At 41.6% G+C, this 19,757-nt stretch overlaps 2 protein-coding genes across 3 annotated transcripts; both read left to right on the forward strand.

The window, feature by feature from the left end:
* Positions 1–363: 363 nt before the first annotated feature.
* On the forward strand, positions 364–9,475 carry ckap2l (cytoskeleton associated protein 2-like). Of its 2 annotated transcripts, XM_087795335.1 has the most exons (10): positions 389–474; positions 3,073–3,172; positions 4,042–4,096; positions 4,159–4,204; positions 5,389–6,530; positions 7,716–7,914; positions 8,322–8,480; positions 8,549–8,609; positions 8,690–8,816; positions 9,092–9,475. In XM_087795335.1, the coding sequence occupies exons 3-10, from the start codon at positions 4,059–4,061 to the stop codon at positions 9,390–9,392; spliced, it is 2,073 nt and encodes a 690-aa protein (XP_087651461.1). In that variant the 5' UTR covers positions 389–474; positions 3,073–3,172; positions 4,042–4,058; the 3' UTR covers positions 9,393–9,475. The 2 variants fall into 2 exon arrangements, with proteins under 2 accessions (XP_087651377.1, XP_087651461.1); XM_087795251.1 differs by lacking the exon at positions 3,073–3,172 and having other exon boundaries at positions 364–474.
* Positions 9,476–12,391: 2,916 nt separating this feature from the next.
* LOC148087574 (uncharacterized) lies at positions 12,392–18,208 on the forward strand. Its single transcript, XM_087789471.1, has 4 exons — positions 12,392–12,440; positions 13,911–14,036; positions 15,570–15,685; positions 17,257–18,208. The coding sequence occupies exons 2-4, from the start codon at positions 13,919–13,921 to the stop codon at positions 17,446–17,448; spliced, it is 426 nt and encodes a 141-aa protein (XP_087645597.1). The 5' UTR covers positions 12,392–12,440; positions 13,911–13,918; the 3' UTR covers positions 17,449–18,208.
* The last annotated feature ends 1,549 nt before the right edge of the window (positions 18,209–19,757 follow it).

Here is a 19,757-nt window from a genome sequence, read left to right on the forward strand (position 1 = left end):
GTCTTAGTAGTAGTAGTAGTAGTAGTTAGAGCCACAAGAGGGCAGTGTTAGAGGTTTTTTGAAAACATTCCGTATGGAATCAAAAATAAAATAGAACAAAAACAAAAATTATATTTCGAATCATGACAAGATTTAAAAAATATTTAGTTTAAAAATATAATTTTTTTAATGATCAGTATCATGTTTGTTTGTGTTATTTAACTCAAACAAAAGCGTCGGTGATAAAAAACAACAACAATCAACTCCAAACTCCCGAGGAAGTTGATTTTTTTTTTTCCACCGGAAGCAGTGAACGCGTCATGACGAGCACCAACCAATCACAGCGCGAGCTCCAGACGCGGCGATTCAAACTGTTGACTTGCGTTCATTCGAAATGTTAGCGCGCGAACTCGTTTGTTGTCGCTGATCGACTCTTGTTATCGATAATAACATTGAACAGAATGGAGGCAGAAGTGACGGTAACGACACGAAAAGGTCAGGACACTTTTTGATGGTAGCAGGTCGATGAAGCCGTGAAGCTAATGTGTTAGCTTAGAAGCTACATCTCCGTGTTTCGCTGACTAACGCCTCGCGTCCAAACAACGTGTTCATAAAGTCATATTTCAAGTAAAAAACAACAACAATAAATCGTTTTGTTCTATTTAAGATGGTAGAGAACGAAGCCGATATTCCAAAAGTTTGAAACACATGTTTAAGTGTCTGTTTATATCAACAAGATGGCAGCAATTTTTGTTTCCGTTGTGCAACAGAAACTACCAAGATACCAGATATAAATATAATTACAGTTAATAATAAGAACCCCTTTTTTATTTTTAATATAATGTAAAGGTTCAGGACAGTGTGACATAAATATGGAATAGAAACCTGCAACGTTTCTGTTAAACTAATTATAAATAATAAAAACAAAAACGACACTATTTGCTTGACAGTTGTTCAGGCTGAATTTATGAGGATTTAAAGAATTGTATTAAATGTGATTCGCTCTTTATTGCATTACATTTGTTGTATTCTATTATTTTCTATTGTTTATTATCATTTTTATTATGTGTACTGTATTTCTTAATACAACGTGTTTGTGTTTTTAATCGTTATTGTGATCTAATAAGGGTTTTAAGGATCAGAGAAATGTGAGTTCTTCTACTAGAGCAGGTCAGAATTCTCGCTGCAGAGTTTTGTATGAACTGCAGGTGAGACAGATCCTTCTTGTTTAGACAACAAAACTAACTGTTACAATAGTCTAAACAAGAAGAAACAAACGCATAGATAATAATCTCCAGATCATGTTGTGACATAATTTTCCTAAGTTTAAAGATTTTTCTCAGTTGAAGGAAACAGTCCCCAAAGTGGGAAGAATAAAGGTTTATCAATCTTTATTTGCACATTTGCCAAGTGGAATTTGAAGAGGATTTGAGGTTGTCTGCCAGTCAAGAGTTATCAGCCAAGAACTGTCCAAAGTCGAGAACTTCCTCCGCTTCCTTCAAGTCAAATGTGGATTAAGACGATACTCGTGGAAGAAGTTGAACGTCCGGAGGAAGATTCTGTATCGTCGATCCATCTACCACAACATTTATACAACTTCAGTTTTGGACTTGAATTTTTTTCTATCAAGTGTGATGTACAGAGTATTTGATCAGGAATGGTTGGACTGTTTGAGTAAAACAAATCTTCACAGCTCACTTTCTAACAAGGTTCTTGTGGATCCGTCTTCAGAGGCATTAAATCATCTAAAAGCGAGGCCTTTATTGGCATTAAAATATCTTGAATCAGTTTTTTGAAAGTCTTAAAAATGTCAACAAATATAGGTAAGATTGTATGTTAGTTTCAAATCTTAAAATATCAGTTAATATTTTTTTATTGAAATTAAAAAAAACATTTTAGAGATTTATGCTGAACTAACAAAAAAGCAGACGCACTTTTACACAATTCATGTCATGACACTTCGGAAAGAGATTTTTTTGCTTTGAGCAATAATTGTGTGAATGCTGGGAAGCATTCACACAATTGAGATCCTGTTTTCTTCTGACCTAAACTTTGTTCCGCTTCTGCTCCCACAAATTTTATCGGATTTGAACCGTTCAAACTTTTATCAATTCAGCTCGTTTCTGAAATGCGGGCTATGTTCTATCTTTCTTTTATCTCTTCCCCTCTTTCTTTTATTCCTCTTTTTCTACCCCATTTATTTCAATGGGGAAAATCTTCAATATATGTTTCGACTCCTTCCACTTTGACCTACTACTTCTACTTTTACTTCTACTTCCAATACTACTACTACTTCTACTTCCACTACTACTTCAACTACTACTTCTACTACTACTACTTCTAATTTTACAACTAATTCTACTACTACTTTTAATTTTCTACTTCTTCTACTTTAACTACTTATTCCACTAATACTTCCACTACTACTTCTACTACCTTTGCTACTACTACTATTACTTTTTCTAATAACTTACTGTTACTGTTCTACTGCTTCTACTTCAGCTACTACTTCCACAGCTCAGCATTCACACTGCATTTTCTTCCGGAAATGCACTCTTTCTAGTTCCTCTTACTTCTTCTGCCCAAATTTGTGCCACTTCTACTTCCACAAATTTAATCCGATTTGAACCGTTCAAACTTTTATCAATTCAGCTCGTACCCTTCTTTCAGGCTATGTTCTACCTCTCTTTTATCTCTTCCCCTCTTTCTTTTATTCCACTTTTTCTACCCTTTTTTCCCCCCATTCAATTCAATGGGGAAACTCTTCAACTCATGTTTCGACTCCTTCCACTTCAATCTGTGATACTTTCCACTACTAATTCCACTACTACTGCCTTATACTTATGCTTATAGTTATACTTATATTTATACTAATAGTTTTACTTATACTTATACTTATCTTGTACTTATACTCCTCCACTTTTTGACTCTTCACTCCTTCACTCTTTCACTCTTCCACTCTTTCACTCTTCCACTACTCAATAGTTAAACTTATAGTTATAATTATAGTAAAACTTGAGTTAAAACTTTTGACCAATCAGGTGTCTAAGGAGTGTAATCAGTTGATTAACAGTCAGGTGTTGCTTGTTTCAGCTGAAACCTCATTGGTTAAAATGAGAATGCTCGATCGGCTGGAACAAAAAACTGCACACCCTGCGGCCCTCGACCGAGTTTGCCCACCCCTGGTCTAGTGGTATGAACCTCACTCTTGATGACTTAGGTCCTGGGTTCAAAACCCAGAGGTGACATGAAATTTGAGTTTTTCTCTTTGTTTAGATATAGTTGGTGTGTAGTCTGTGGAAAAGTTCTCTTTTATCTCTTCCATTATTTATTTTATTCCTCTTTTTCTACCCTTTTCCCCTTTTCATTTCAATTGGGAAACTCTTCAACTCAACATTCAACTCCTTCCACTGTAACCTACTACTTCTACTACTAATTCCACTACTACTACTTCCACAACTACTACTTCAAATACTACTTCAAATACTACTTCCACTACTTCTACTTCAACTACTACTTCGACTACTAATTCCACTACTACTAATCCAACTACTTCTTCCACTACCAGTTCCACTTCTACTGATTCCACTACTACTACTTCAAATACTACTTCCACTACTACTACTTCCGGCACTACCAATTGTGTGAATGCTGTCAGCATTCACACTGCATTTTCGTCCGGAGATGCACTCTTTTCTAGTTGAAGGTTTAAATTCAACCAACATTTGTTTTTACATGTTCAATAAGCATGTTGTACCTTGGGTAATTACTTTTCCAGAGTCATACTTGCCTCAGTAATATTGTGGTATTTGTTTGTGTCTATTCCCATTTTTATTGAATCACAATTTAAAACAAACTAAATAGCATTCAAAAAGTTCTTAATAGTCTTTTGTTTAACGGGCTGTAGGAACCAATTATTTTCCTCTCTCTTGTGAACTCTGCAACTGAACGACTTTACATTTATACTGTTAATGCGCATACGATTAACGAAAGTGCGATATTTTGAAAGGCAGTCGTCAAATCTCGTCTTGGAATGAAACGTTTGTATTCCTGTTTCCACAGAGGTGCGGCGACGTAAAATGATGGAACATCTGGCTGCTAAAGGCTCCAGTGCACGGTGGGACGAGGACACACTGAGTTGTGTTGTTGAACTGTTGACTCATGTTTTCATTTCCTCAGGTCTCTGCCAGGTGAAGCCCGGAAGCCTCTCAAGAATGCCAAGCAGGTAAGTTTGTACTCGTACACATTCTCTCTGTGGTAGTTCGTCTGAACACGTCTCATGTGAACAGTTAATTGTTTTTAAAAATGTAAGTCTTACATAATTTTAAATTTTTTTTTGAAGAAAACTGTATAGTTAAAAACAACAACTAAATGGATGGATTATTGATCCCCAGAAAGAGTTCTTCTGTTGTCAAACAGCAAACACATCCATACAAACAAACATCCACACATACATGTGAAACGATCAAATAAACGTATAAATGCAAAACGTACAAAAATACATCGTTCAAAAGTTGCCAACAAAATGTAAAAGTGCAGGAGAGACGGATCTGTTGTAGCATCTTATGGCAGAAGGAACAAGGGTTGACTTAAAGTGTTCGGCTCTGCAGTGCGTGGAGAGGAGCCTGTTGCTATGGTTACTCTTCTGCGCCGACATAGTGACGTGCAGAAGGTGTCGAGGGTGCTACTGCTACTGCCGGAAATTTGGAAGACAAATCAAAACTAAAGTATTTGATTGAAAAAAAAACTTGGATTTTTTTGGCGCCATCTACCGTAGTGCAGCTACATACTTTACTTTCAACCCTGAAGAAATATGAATTTTTATTTAGCTAGGAACTTAATCCATATTAAAAGATGAAATATTATATTGGAGGACAAAGTGCAGTGTTATTTAGTAGGTGCACTTAAAATTCTTTTAATTCTAGAAAAAAGACAGTGCGCCCCAATAAACAATAATCTTATATCTATCTATGAAATCGCTTTACGTATTTAGACTGTATATTGTACACGCCGCACAGAATGTTTCAGTAAAACTTAAGTAAGCTTCGTTGTATGTTGATGAAAAAAGAGTTGAGAGCATCGTCTTCAAATGGGTCGAAAGGCAAAATGTAGCGTAAAGGTTCGGAGATAAACAAGTGCCTAGTGACGCCGTTCCGGGAGAAAGACTCTCCAGTTACATCGTCTCAACATGTTTCTATGATCTTTGGAACGACGTTGTTTTCTTTGGCACATCAAGTTATTTATCTGTTCGAGGGCCTCACTTTCACAGGTGCTAAAATATGTTTTTTCCCTTTTCCTGTGAAATTATAAATAACTTTTTCTGTAGTATAAATATTTCATTAATCAATGAGAAAGATTCATGTCACTGCACATGACATTATCCGTTTTGTTCATTTTTCTCTCCCACAGATCACGAGAGGCAAAGAAAACGAAGCTCCATCGTCAGTTACTGAGTCCAAGAAAGTCGTGTGCTGGAGGCCCGTGTTATCAGTGCGGAGCAGCGCAGCGGGCCAGCAGCAGAAAGTCGTCAGAGTCGACGCTCCCAAAAACAAGACACTCCCGAGAACTTCCTCCGTTCCCACCCAGTGGAAGATTCCGCCGCGAGTCGTCGTGGAGTCGCACAGACCACCGATCCCTTTAACTTCCCGGATAAATCTGGGGCCTATCGTGACGACGAGGACCGGGTTGACGCCCGCTCTCATTGTACCCCAGAACAGAAGGACGATCGCGACAGCGGCGGTTCGCGGCGACAAGTCGGCGGTTCGCGGCGACAAGTCGGCGGTCCGTGGTGAGAAGCCGGCGGTCCGTGGTGAGAAGTCGGCGGTCCGTGGTGAGAAGCCAACGGTCCGCGGTGAGAAGCCGGCGGTCCGTGGTGAGAAGCCGGCGGTCCGTGGTGAGAAGCCGGCGGTCCGTGGTGAGAAGCCGGCGGTCCGTGGTGAGAAATCGGTGATTCGCGGCGAGAAATCGACGGTCCGCGGCGACAAGTCGGCGGCCGGCCAACAGCGACCAGGAAGAAGCTCAACGCTCCCTCTGAGCAAAAGTTCCTCTACAGCTCTGGCCAGTAAGACGGAGGCACCCCGTCCCGCGGGTAGACCCCAGGGTCAGACCCGACCACTCTGGCAGAGACCTCAAGTGAGTCAGCCGGCCAGCAAACCCAAGTCGACCTCACAGAGAACGCTAGTCGGCAGCAAAGTCAGTCACCCCCTAAATGACCCTAAAAAGCCCAGATCTGAAACCGTCAGTAGCAGAAATCCTCAGCTCAAGAGCGCCCCCTCTAGGACGGGCCTGATGCCGACCGGCCGACCCGCTTCTCGGTCGACCTTCACCTGTGCGCCCGTCGAGCAGAGAGGTCGACCAAAGCCACGCGTCGACGCAGGGAGCAAGAAACCGCTGGCGCCCGCCAGAGCTCCTCCACAAGTGGCGGCAGCTGAGAGGAAAAACGGTTCGACCACGACGGGGAAACCGTTCGCCGCCAACAGAGCGAAGGCGAGTCCTGCAGCCCAGGCGGTTCCTACGGGGAGCAACGGCAGCACCGTGCAGACGGAGAGAATGTAGGTGGAACACTCGTGGATGTGGTGCTCATGTGGGTATCTTTACCCGACTACGGGCTTTGTTCAAATGTAGCCATTAACACAAAGATGCTCCGTGATGTTCTTGGACAACTTGACGCACTCATTAGATTTCAAAACAAAACGGTGACAACCACGAGTCGGCAGTGAATTGTCTTCCATCCTTCTACCTTCCTTTATCTAAACCGAGGTTTCCCAGGAATTCTGGGTGTGTGTTTCCACCCAGGATTCTTAGACAGTTACTAAGGGTGTAATGTTTGTGGCTGACGATGATGGCCTTTTGTCCTTTATCTTTTCCCTCCCTGCCTACTAAAACACACACATTATTTGTTTTGATCTTGGATCACACAAACGCTTACATCATGAAAATAAACTGAAAGTAAATTAATAACATTTAATTAGTGATATTTCGCTGTTTGACCTCCGCGGCATTGGTTCGTACACATTTTGCAAATTGCTATTGTTGAAAAGTCCTTGTGTTTTCTGTGTGTTCGTTGAAGTGATATACTTTCAGTAATGGAGTGTTTAGAGTTTACTTATAAACTACGCTCTTGAACACACCAATGTAGTCCCGACGTCATTGAACACATCATTGGCACAAGCTAAGGGAGTTGCTAATAAGTAAAAATTAAATTAGAAAGTCCAAGAGATGTTGGTGAACAATGTGCAGTTGGCAAGAAGGTGCAGAGGAAATCTATGGAGATACTGTAGTAACAAGGATATATTTGTAGTATTCTCAAGTACTTGACTCTGGTGTTGCAGAATTTACAGACCACATGACTCTTGACTAAGTCGTAACTGATTTAATTTGTTTTGAAACCAAAGTATGTCCAAACATCAGCTTTAAAAGCTGCTGGATTCAAGTGTATCCTCTCGTCCTCAGTCATCGCGGGATTTCATTTTTTCTTCAGCTGCGGAGGACGTATCGACTGCTGCCATCTAGCTGCCAGAGGTGTAATTGCAACAAAAAAAAACGGACAAACGCTGTGAATATTTAGAGGTTAATTGTTGATTTTAGAGAGTAGGAGATGTGTTGAGAGTAGGAATAGAGATAATCCGTGAATCTACGACATTTCAACTTTGAGTGGAAGTTTCACGCTTGACTTGTGACTGGTGTCCTGGGCATGAATCAAAAACGACAGACGTGAACTTGTTCTCCACCTTCAGCAGGAAGCTGCAGGAGTGGCGTGAGGCCCGGGGCATCTCCTACAAGCGCCCGTCCATGCACGCCAAACCAGCCAGAGTCAGGCGCACCTTGGCGGCGCCCGAGTCCTTCTGGGCAACGATGAAGGAGGAGGAGGAGGTGCACGGCGTCATCTCGGCCGTCGACGGATCCCTGGCCGACTGCATCAAGCTGCTGAGAGAGGTCTGTCAATCAAAGTCGAAATCCACACATCGAGCTGAGACCTGAGTCACGAGCAGCAGAAGTTTATTGTGGTTATAATAAGAAAGGTTGGATGAAGTTCTTCACTCAGGCTTGGTTCACATCTGCTGGGTCACAGGGCAACATTGGAGAAATGGAGAAGTAAAAAACAAAATCGCTGGCAAAGCTGAATAGGAGGAAATGCACTTTCTAATTCCAGTAAAGTCTTGGTGAGAACATAGTCCAGTTTAAGAAGAATGTAAAACAAGATTTTTGTGCAGCTTTTCAAGTGCCAATCGTGCAGTATTTACAAATGCAATCATTTCCACGAAGCCTCATCAGAGGCTCCCAAAATAAGCGACTGCTGAGTAATTCTCCTGGCACGATGAAGAACTGCCGTCTTTCTCCAGGGTTGCTGCCCCGACCGGGTGAAGGAGATCATTCATCGTCTTCCAGCGGTATCCCAGAAATTTGCCAAGTTCTGGGTCTGCCGGGCCCTGCTGATGGAGCTGGACGGGAACCTGGACGTGCTGCCCATGTTCGAGGAGGCCGTGGGCCTGGTGCTGGAGGTACGTGTGTTCACGCGTGGAGAAGTTCCCGTGATGGTTTGTCTGATTCCCGTCGTTCTTCTCTGAAGCCTGTGGACGAGCTGAGGAAGGTGGTGTTTGACATCCTGAAGAAAAGGGACGAGAGGAAAGGTGAGTTTTCACCTTCAAACAAGATCCCAGCATCAGACCATCTTGACGGTGGACCAACGAATCCTTGTTGCCTTTTACAGAGGCAGACGAGGAGCACAGCAAAAGCGATGACCCCATGGTGACCCCTCCGAAAGCAGTCGGGGCCCGCATCTACGGGGAGAGGGGCAACTCCTCCGTGGTCAAGTTCAAGATCACCGCCACTCCTGGGTACGTTGCAGATCCACACGTGAAGTCACTGTAGGGATTAGGAGACGAAACATTTCCAAACATCATCTTTTTTAAGCTGCTGGAGTCGGCCGTATCCTCTCGTCCTCAGTCCTACAGTGTTGTCGGGAGGAACATTTGTGATATTTAAGTGTATCAATGTTTTCTTGCACCTCCAGCAGAAATACACCCCAGTGGTGTTTGGTGTGAACTCGCCTCTACGAGAGGTTGTGTGAAGGTCCAGGACCATCTTCTAAACCCTCCTGTTCCCCTTCCAGCCAGTGTCCTCCGAGCCAGCAGAAGGAGCCGATCCGGGTCGACGGTCAGGAAGTCCGCTTCTTCACCCCGGTGCGGCGCTCGGTGCGCATCGAGGGGGCGTCCGGGCGGTACCCCGCCGCCCTCCAGGACCACGACCCGTGCGTGTCCTCCTTCAGCGACGCCCTGGCGGAGGAGAGCGACCCGCTCCAGGACCACCAGGACCGACTGTACGTCTACAGAGAGAACGAAGCCCTGGAGGACAGAGTGACTGTGCAGCTCATATACGAGGACAGACCTCCGGATGAACCGGCCAGCTGTTGAGGAACTCCACGCTGCGTTATATTTAAAGTTCTAAATCTATTTTTGGTGTTGGCTGAACAGTGTGGGTGTCTTCCTTTTTCTGAATAAATACAACTGTAGTGGTCTTGAGTACTGCAGATGTTGAAGATACAATCCCAACAGGGAGTAGAGAAAACGTGCTTCCACTTTCACGGATCATCTCAGAGTGGACTATAATGACGCAGGTCATCAGGTGGCCAAGAACTTCTGATCACCGTAAGACGTGTGCAGCACCGTGAGTCACTGGGAGGTTACTCTGTTGTTTTAGTGATAACAACCAGATGTGAAAGTTTTGTCACGTCACCCCAACACAAAAACACACACTCATCACCCCAACACGGGAAGACGCATACGTCACCCCAACACAAAAACACACACACATCACCCCAACACGGGAAGACACACATCACACCAACACTGAAACACATCAATTCAATTTCAATTCAATTTTATTTAAAGTGTCTTATCATAACAAAGTTATCTCAAGACACTATACAGTTGAAATAAGACTAAAGTTGATGAAGGAAAAATAGATCCAAGCAATTCAACAAAGAGCAAGAAACAAAACACTGTACAGTGAGCAATGGCGAGGAAAGGACTTCCTTTTAGAAGGCAGAAACCTCGAGCGGAACCAGACTCATTGTTGACGGCCTGCCGCTTTGACCGGCTGGGAGGAAGGATGGGGGGCTAGACAGATGGATAAGGAGAGGAGTGAGGGAGGATATAGTGAGAGAAAAGAGGAGAGTGTAGGAGGGTCCATGGGGGTGCTGGAGAGAACTCGGGATCTGATGACGTGGTGAAGATCCTGGATCAGCAGCAGCTCTGGAGGTGGATCCCTGGGGCTCCGGGAGAGAAATAATGTTCACACCAACACTGAAACACACACACATCACACCAACACAGAAACACACACACAGCACACCAACACAGAAACACACACACATCACACCAACACAAAAACACACACACATCACACCAACACGGGAAGACACACATCACACCAACACTGAAACACACACATCACACCAACACTGAAACACACACACATCACACCAACACAGAAACACACACACATCACACCAACACAGAAACACACACACATCACACCAACACAGAAACACACACACATCACACTAACACTGAAACACACACACATCACACCAACACTGAAACACACATCACACCAACACAGAAACACACACACATCACACTAACACTGAAAGACACACACATCACACCAACACTGAAACACACACACATCACACTAACACTGAAACACACACACATCACACTAACGCTGAAACACACACACATCACACCAACACTGAAACACACACACATCACACCAACACACACACATCACACTAACACTGAAACACACACACATCACACCAACACTGAAACACACACACATCACACCAACACAGAAACACACATGCATCACACCAACACTGAAACAAACACACATCACACCAACACAGAAACACATCACACCAACACAGAAACACATCACACCAACACAGAAACACATACACATCACACCAACACTGAAACACACACACATCACACCAACACAGAAACACACACACATCACACCAACACTGAAACACACACACATCACACCAACACAGAAACACACACACATCACACCAACACTGAAACACACACACATCACACCAACACTGAAACACACACACATCACACCAACACAGAAACACACACACATCACACCAACACTGAAACACACACACATCACACCAACACAGAAACACACACACATCACACTAACACTGAAACACACACACATCACACCGACACAGAAACACACACACATCACACCAACACAGAAACACACACACATCACACCAACACTGAAACACACACACATCACACCAACACAGAAACACACACACATCACACTAACACTGAAACACACACACATCACACCGACACAGAAACACACACACATCACACCAACACAAAAACACACACACATCACACTAACACTGAAACACACACACATCACACCGACACAGAAACACACACACATCACACCAACACTGAAACACACACACATCACACTAACACTGAAACACACACACATCACACCAACACTGAAACACACACACATCACACCAACACAGAAACACACACACATCACACTAACACTGAAACACACACACATCACACCAACACTGAAACACACACACATCACACCAACACAGAAACACACACACATCACACTAACACTGAAACACACACACATCACACCAACACAGAAACACACACACATCACACCAACACAGAAACACACACACATCACACTAACACTGAAACACACACACATCACACTAACACTGAAACACACACACATCACACCAACACTGAAACACACACACATCACACCAACACAGAAACACACACACATCACACTAACACTGAAACACACACACATCACACTAACACTGAAACACACACACATCACACTAACACTGAAACACACACACATCACACCAACACTGAAACACACACACATCACACCAACACAGAAACACACACACATCACACTAACACTGAAACACACACACAGCACACCAACACAGAAACACACACACATCACACCAACACAGAAACACACACACATCACACCAACACAGACACACACACACACACATTACGTCAATGTCGATTAATCGACTTTTTCCAACATCTGCTGTTAAATTCTCGTCACCACTGAACGTGTCAACAGTGGTGCAGAAATCAAGTCCCCTGAGAACAGACTCTGGATCAGCTGCACGGATCAGCTGAGTGGAGGAAAGCATTAGACACATGAGTCAGTAACGGTGCACACATTTCTTCTTCTCCACATTTCTCCAGAAGTGCATGACGACAGTGTGCGGCGGACTGTGTCTGAGATCTTACGTCACACGTGTTGGACGCGCCGTGGAAACTCATGCGCATGCGCATTTGAATCAATTTAAACGGCTGCGGCTGCAGGTCCGACGACACTCGCTTCATCTCCACGACACGGTGAGTCTCGATATTCTTTCTCCAGTGACATGTGGAGGATGGCAACGAAGCTTTTAAAACGAATGGGACTTAAGCCTAAAAGTCTTTTTTTTTTATTAGGATTTAAATTAATATAGTCCAGTATTGTTGCTTTTATTTCCTAAGCAGTTGATATCAGGCTTTTGAATGTAGTTTTATTGACTTCCTTCAAATATTATATTAACACATAAGAAAAAGTTGATATATTTATTTGCAGCTCGCTTTGGTGTACAGAGAAACTAAACTTCTATACAGATTGTGTTTTAACTTAACTTTATGCATCGTTTATTTTATCATTTAAATGGAGGGAATGTATTTGTAATACATAAAGACAGTCATTGTGCATTTTATATTCTTTCATCAATTGTTTCCCTTTCTCAAAAAAAACATCACATGTGTGTGTAAAATTTTTCAGAAGTTAACATTTCTCTGTATTTTTCTTGAATAAAGTTAAGGCGTCTCAAAAGAGGACTGAGCTGGAATACAGTAGCATCTCTGAAGGTGCACAGGTGTCACACAAAGTACTGGTAGAAGTGTTGAAAAACGTACTAGTTGTGTGGTCTGTATCTTATGAAATAGTTCTCAGCAGTTTTGGTTTAAAAAATACCTGATTATGTTGAGTGAAGCAAAACTTTTAACTCTCTAAACTCTAGCAACATGTCCGTAGTTATAGCTGTTTTAATAAGTTATTGTAGTAACAAGAGAAGTAGTCATCGATAAAGAAGAAGTTAAAGTAGTGAGCAAAACTGTGACAGAAATTGACCGACATATTTTAAGGTACTCGTTGAGATAAAATAGTTGTTGCAGTGACACACGTCGTAGTAGTTATTTCTAGAACAGAGAAAAAGTTGGACAGTAGATTTCAACACAGAAGTTATTTCTGTCATCGCAAGTAGTAGTAACAGTGTTAAAAGTATCATAATGAGAAGAGTAGTAGTTAGGATTGTAGTTGTTTTAGTAACGACAGAATGTGTTGCAAGTTCTGAAACATAGTTGTAGTAAAAGAAGCAGTCGTTTTGTTGTCATGGGGAAAAAACAATTGTATTTGTAGTTAATACAGTATTCTACTTTCTTAGACAAAACATTTTTAGGAAGCAGTAGAAACAAATGAAGTACAATTGTTTCGCCTTGTGTACCGTTACAGAGTCTATGTGGTACACAGGGCTCAGAAATATCTCAGTATGTTGGTGAATTACGAAGCTGAGTCACTAAAGTATTACTCCGGAAGGCTACGCAGTATATTTATTTACAAATGTACTAATGTTTTAAACCATATATAAGTACAAAACTCACTTATGTATGATTTAAATTGTTCTACTTACTTTGGCACTCCTTGTTATAGTAAGAGGTTGAAGGTTTAACCCGACAGTCGTCAGTGTTCCAGGAAAAAGTGGTTAGACGTCAGTAAAAATGGAGGCGAGACAACTGATCGTCTTCTGTGTCTTTGCTCAGGCGACAACATGGTCTTAATCAGCTGCCAGATCAAGGCCATAGGTGGACGGTACCTCAGGATGCGCAAGGACATGAATGGGTCACCTTATTTGTTGCTGGAGGATTCCCAGAACGGAGGACAGGACGGTAAGACATTTTAAAAGCTCCTAAAAAAGTAGGTAAAGCTACACCGGTGTCTAAAGTTAGAATTGTTTAGCGTATGTAAGGTTTAAAATGTTCGTAAATAACTAAATAAATAAAGTACTGCTACACGGAATCCCACTTATTGTGAGTGGACCAGGGTGCTTTTCCCCGTTTTTCTGGGACTCCTGTGTTTGTCTTATGTGTCTCGCCACGGTCTATAGTTTTAACTGTGTATTGTTTTTGGATGGTTAAAGCGCTTCGTGACCCTGGTCCAAAAATAACTATTTCTTACTTAGTTACTAGCTTCAGATAATAACTCTAGTTTAACATTAGTATTTGCAGCACTTCAAGTTGACTCCGCGGCCATTGGCAGTAATCAAAAAGCAGTTCAAATGTTTAAATAAGTTCTGTGTTGTATCTGCTATGTTATCTATTAGAAGCAGGTCTACTAGAATACATTTTTTGTCCGATAACTACTGGAAGGGCTTTGCTGGATTAGATGGTGTTTGAATGGAGACAGAAAGTGGTTATAGCGCAACCGCGATAGAAAGATATTATTAATCTCCGGCTACACGTCCGTTAGAATGTTAGATAACATGAGTAGAAAAAATTGTAAACTCAAGCTGTCAAGAGGCCAAACTTGGCCAAATGTAAAAAAAATTATCTATTTTCTACTCACCCTTATGTTGAAAATAAGGGATGGGATTATTTTCAGAGTAATCTGCTCCTTCTCAGAGTTATAGACAAAAATGTATCCATTTTAATGTAGCGAAGTTGTCTTCGTTTTCATCTTCGTCCAAAAATATACTTAAAAACGCTTGTTTTTCTTTGAACCTCTGCCACAAACGAGGGTAAAATATAGATTTATTTAATCTTTTACGACAATATTTCTCGCAGAGGCTTCAACACAAGATGGATGTTACAGACGAGAAGTATGGAGGTATTCGGAAGTTTTGTTGCTACATTAAAATGAACATGTATTTTTGTTCATAACAATAAAAAGAAACAGATTACTCTGAAAATAATCCCAACCCTTAGTCGACATGAGGGTGAGTAGAAAATGGGTGAATTTTGTGTGAACTATAACTTAAATTAAGTTATGTAATTTATCTGTTATTTTGGCTGTATTTAGTATTTGAAGTGGGTCCACTAGTTTACTTTTTGTCTGATAACTACTAGAAGGGCTTCGATGTAATGGGATTAGGAGTCGTTTGAATGGATACAGAAAGTGGTTATAGCGCAACTGCCATTAAAAAAAGTCAATCAATCTCCGGTTGAAAGCTTCGACAAAATGGGAAACTCAATCAGATAAGAGGCCAAAATCTTCAAGCACTCTCGGTCAAATTTCATCTTTACCCAATTTTCTTCAACAGGGAGTATCAAATTGTGGAAGTCTCTGTTTGCGGAAGTCTCTGTCTTATTCTTGACATGCGTAATCTTTGTTCCTCATCATGGATCTGCTTTGATTTCGAGTAAGCCTGGACCATGAGTTTGATGCACATGGTATTGATAAGGATGTTATTTATCCGTCCACAGTGCCGTCCATCCTCGTCGATCAGAATACGGGATGCCCGGGTACAATTTGCTTGTACTTCCATGATTGTTCTTCTTCAAATTACTACTTGCTGACGGTCAAGGACGCAAATCCAACGGTGAGAAAACTGTAAAATTATCTACTTTGGTCCCAGTCGGACAGTCTTGTGGGAGTGTAAGGGGAGGAAAGGGAAGCGGCCAAGCAGCACCTCAGCAGGGGGTGATAAATCAGGATGTTTGGATTCCTACACGCGCTAAGATTGATACTTTATGTTGTACAGACTTTGCTGAAACCTCCTCCTGCTCCTTTCGGGAAATACATCACATGTTAGGAATCTCCCGAGTGTGTTCTGTGGCCGGATCTACATTATATTAAAACTTTATTTACTTTATAACATTCCTTCCACTGAGAACCAAGAAGAATTTTACTCTTGAAATTGTGAAATCTTTGAGTGAAACCAGATGCGTTACATTTCCCTGCAAGTCCCTCCCATCATCATGGAGCTGGTCACAAGTATTTTAAGAATATTTGATCACCTCTGATTCTCAACCAAGATCTCATTAGAAAGTTTATGTCTTTATTTTGTGTTGACAAATAATTCACGATAATCTTGAATCATAAACTGTGTATTTGTGTTTATTTGCCCTTTAATAAAGTAAAATTTAGTTTTTGGTTTTCTTAGGAGAATATCAATTTTTGCAGGATTATTATGCAACTAAATTTAACAATTTTAATTAGCTATGTACGTCGTTTATTATCACCGGATGTTGTGTGGTGACTGGAGCCTTAATTTCCCAAAGAAGGATAAATTAAAAAAAAATCTATACCTATCTAAACATTACAGAAAATCAAATAGATACAAATTAGTGACCAATTTAGTCATCCTTGTTTTCAATAACAGTCACAATCCTTCCATTCATGGAGTCCGTTTCTAGATCTCTTCCGGCTTTTTTGGCTTTACTGTACCACTGAAGAGAGTGTGTTATTAAAAAACCCGAAAAGTTCCTGAAATCTAGCTCATTTTACTGGCCTTTACTAGTACCCCATCTTCATGATGCTGGCACCGTGAAGCTCTGTGACCATCACTGGTCCAGCACCAAGTACTTCTGGTCAGTCAAGACCATCTAATAAGTTCATAAAACCTTTGAAAAAACAGTTTCCAGATGTTCTTTAGCCTCAGTCTCAAGTATTCCTAACCATGTGTCTCAGGACTGATCCGCTTCTAATTCTTGGCACTCCAGGAGGGTTGCAAATCTGGAATTTGATGTGACTGGAAGAAATTGGGTTCCTGGTAGATTCAGGTTGGATTCTTTTCAAATTTTTGGTAGTTATTTTGTGTCTTTGTGTCTTGTGACAAAAAAAAATTCGGCTCATTTTGGCCGAGGAGAAGGAGCTTCTGACACGCCTTGATGTACGGTTGAGGTCTCTTTAGGCCACAACCTCCCTGGTTACACAAGTATGCATCACATGATACGCTTGAATCCAACAGGCTACGTTCAAACAGGAGGTGGAACATATGCATTAGGATATGTTCCAAACATGATCTACGGACATACTGTGCACCTACTATCACAGCTCATAGTTGGATCAAGATGTCTATGGAATGTCTCGGATTCCCTTTGAGATTTGCCTTGGAATCTTCAGTTGTTTTGTAAATTGTTAAAAAATGTCTTGTTTTCTTTTCCACAGTTGGTAAAGATGGAGAATTTCAAGGAATCGTCCGCCAACCCTTACTGGATCAAGAAGGTACTGAAAACCGGGGGAACGTTCTCCCTGTCGCCGTTCAACGCACCGGGGATGCACTTGGTGCTCCCGGTGGGTAGTGGACGGTCCCGGAACGCCAGCCTCAGCGAGATCAGCTACACCTTTTTCTGTCAATAGTCAGAGGTGCGGAGAAAGAATGGACGAGACGTCAGCGAGATCCGTCTGCTGGTGTGATACACCGGGACCAGTTTTTTTTTTAGTGATTACAAAATCAGTTAAAGGGATAAACAAGTTAAGGGGATAAACAATCTCAGTCCAGTGTTAACCTGCTACTCTGAAGCGGCTTCAGTGTCGTATAACCTCAGAGCAGATGGTTAAAGTCATGCATTATTCATGACCTATTACTCTCATTTGAAAGTAATTATTTACATTACAGTATTACTGTGTATAAATGATTAATTCAATTCAATTCAATTTTATTTAAAGTGTCTTATCATAACGAAGTTATCTCAAGACACTATAAAGTTGACTATATAAAGACTATAGTTAAATAATTAGTCATTACACTACTTTTATATTGCTTTTCTTTTTACTGTTACTAATGAATTACTATTTCATTATTATTAATATTGTTTTTACGTCTGCTTTCAATAAAGCTATACTCTTTAAAAGAACTGTGAATGAATAATCAAATATAATTATATTATTTAATAATTAATAATGTAACTTAATCTGTTTCCTTTTTCTTCTCCTTTTCGTTTATTCATTACTGTAATGTATTACTTTACTGTCAGTTACTTGTCCAACACTGATGGTGCTGCAGCTATAAACACTATGTTTTGAAAGCTATCGCTAAAAATGCTATTGCTAAAAATGCTATTACTATGCTGGTACTTAGCTAACATCCTGTGAAATAAATATTTTGAAACCTTCAAAATCCTATTTGTTGTTGAATGAATCCTCGACTTTTTGGCTTCAAAAACACACGTACTGACCATCAAACTCGCTGACGCCCTCTAGAGTATTTAGGAGGAACTGCTGTTATCGTCACGGCAAAGGAAGACGACGAGACAAAAATATTGTCTTTAATAATGAACAGCACACACTTGAACACAATCACACACACAGCTCCTTGAACACACACGCCTACCTTCACAAACATGCAACAATACTGACACATATACACAAACACTCACAACACTCACTAAAATACTGAGACAACGACTAACAAACAAGCTACACGCACAAACCCATCCACAAACATGCCACACAGTATACTAACACAGCTACACACAAACACACACCTTCACAAATATGCAATTTAGTATACTAACACAGCTTCACACACCTTCACAACATGCAATAAATATAGTGACACAGCTACACTCAAACACACAATTATTTACAAACTTGCAATATACTGACACAACTACACACAAACATGCAATATACTGATACAACTACACATTCACATACACACAGTCACAATCATGCAATATACTAACAAAGCTACACACAAACACACACATATTTACAATCATGCAATACACTGACACAGCTACAAACACACCCCTTAACAAAATACTGTCACACACACAACCACAGACACACACCATACACACACACACACACACACACACACACACCCCCACACACACACACGTACGAAATGTACTTATACAACTAAACATTCACATACACACAGTCACAATCATGCAATATACTAACACAGCTATACACAAACACACACATCTTTACAAACATGCAATACTGACATGGCTACAAACACAGAACTTCACAAACATTGAACATTAATGACACAATTACACAAACACACAATGTTTTCAGTATATTTCATTGACTTTATTGATTTCATTCAATGATTGACAGACACAGAATAAAACACGGAGACAGCGGCGAGGCCTTTTCTGAGCAGGAGGCGGAGTCAGCTGCTGTCAATCATTGGTCCGTCTAAGTTACAGTTGCCTCGGATCTTAGGGTCAGAACGACAATGAGACTGAGAGAGTGTGTGCTGCTGTGGGGGGGTCATGGCCCGGGTCTGGGCGGATGGTAAGTTCTGTGACCTGCACCAGTGAAGACGACTCACCTGGTCCCTCTCACCTTGTCTCGCTCACCTGGTCCCTCTCACCTGGTCTCTCTCACTTGGTCTCTCTCACCTGGTCCCTCTCACTTGGTCTCTCTCACCTGGTCCCTCTCACTTGGTCTCTCTCACCTGGTCTCTCTCACCTGGTCCCTCTCACTTGGTCTCTCTCACCTGGTCCCTCTCACTTGGTCTCTCTCACCTGGTCTCTCTCACCTGGTCCCTCTCACTTGGTCTCTCTCACCTGGTCCCTCTCACTTGGTCTCTCTCACCTGGTCCCTCTCACTTGGTCCCTCTCACTTGGTCTCTCTCACCTGGTCCCTCTCACCTGGTCTCTCTCACCTGGTCCCTCTCACTTGGTCTCTCTCACCTGGTCCCTCTCACT

The sequence above is a fragment of the Callionymus lyra genome, chromosome 1 (genome assembly GCF_982586985.1).
Source record: "Callionymus lyra chromosome 1, fCalLyr1.hap1.1, whole genome shotgun sequence".
NCBI lineage: Eukaryota > Metazoa > Chordata > Actinopteri > Syngnathiformes > Callionymidae > Callionymus > Callionymus lyra.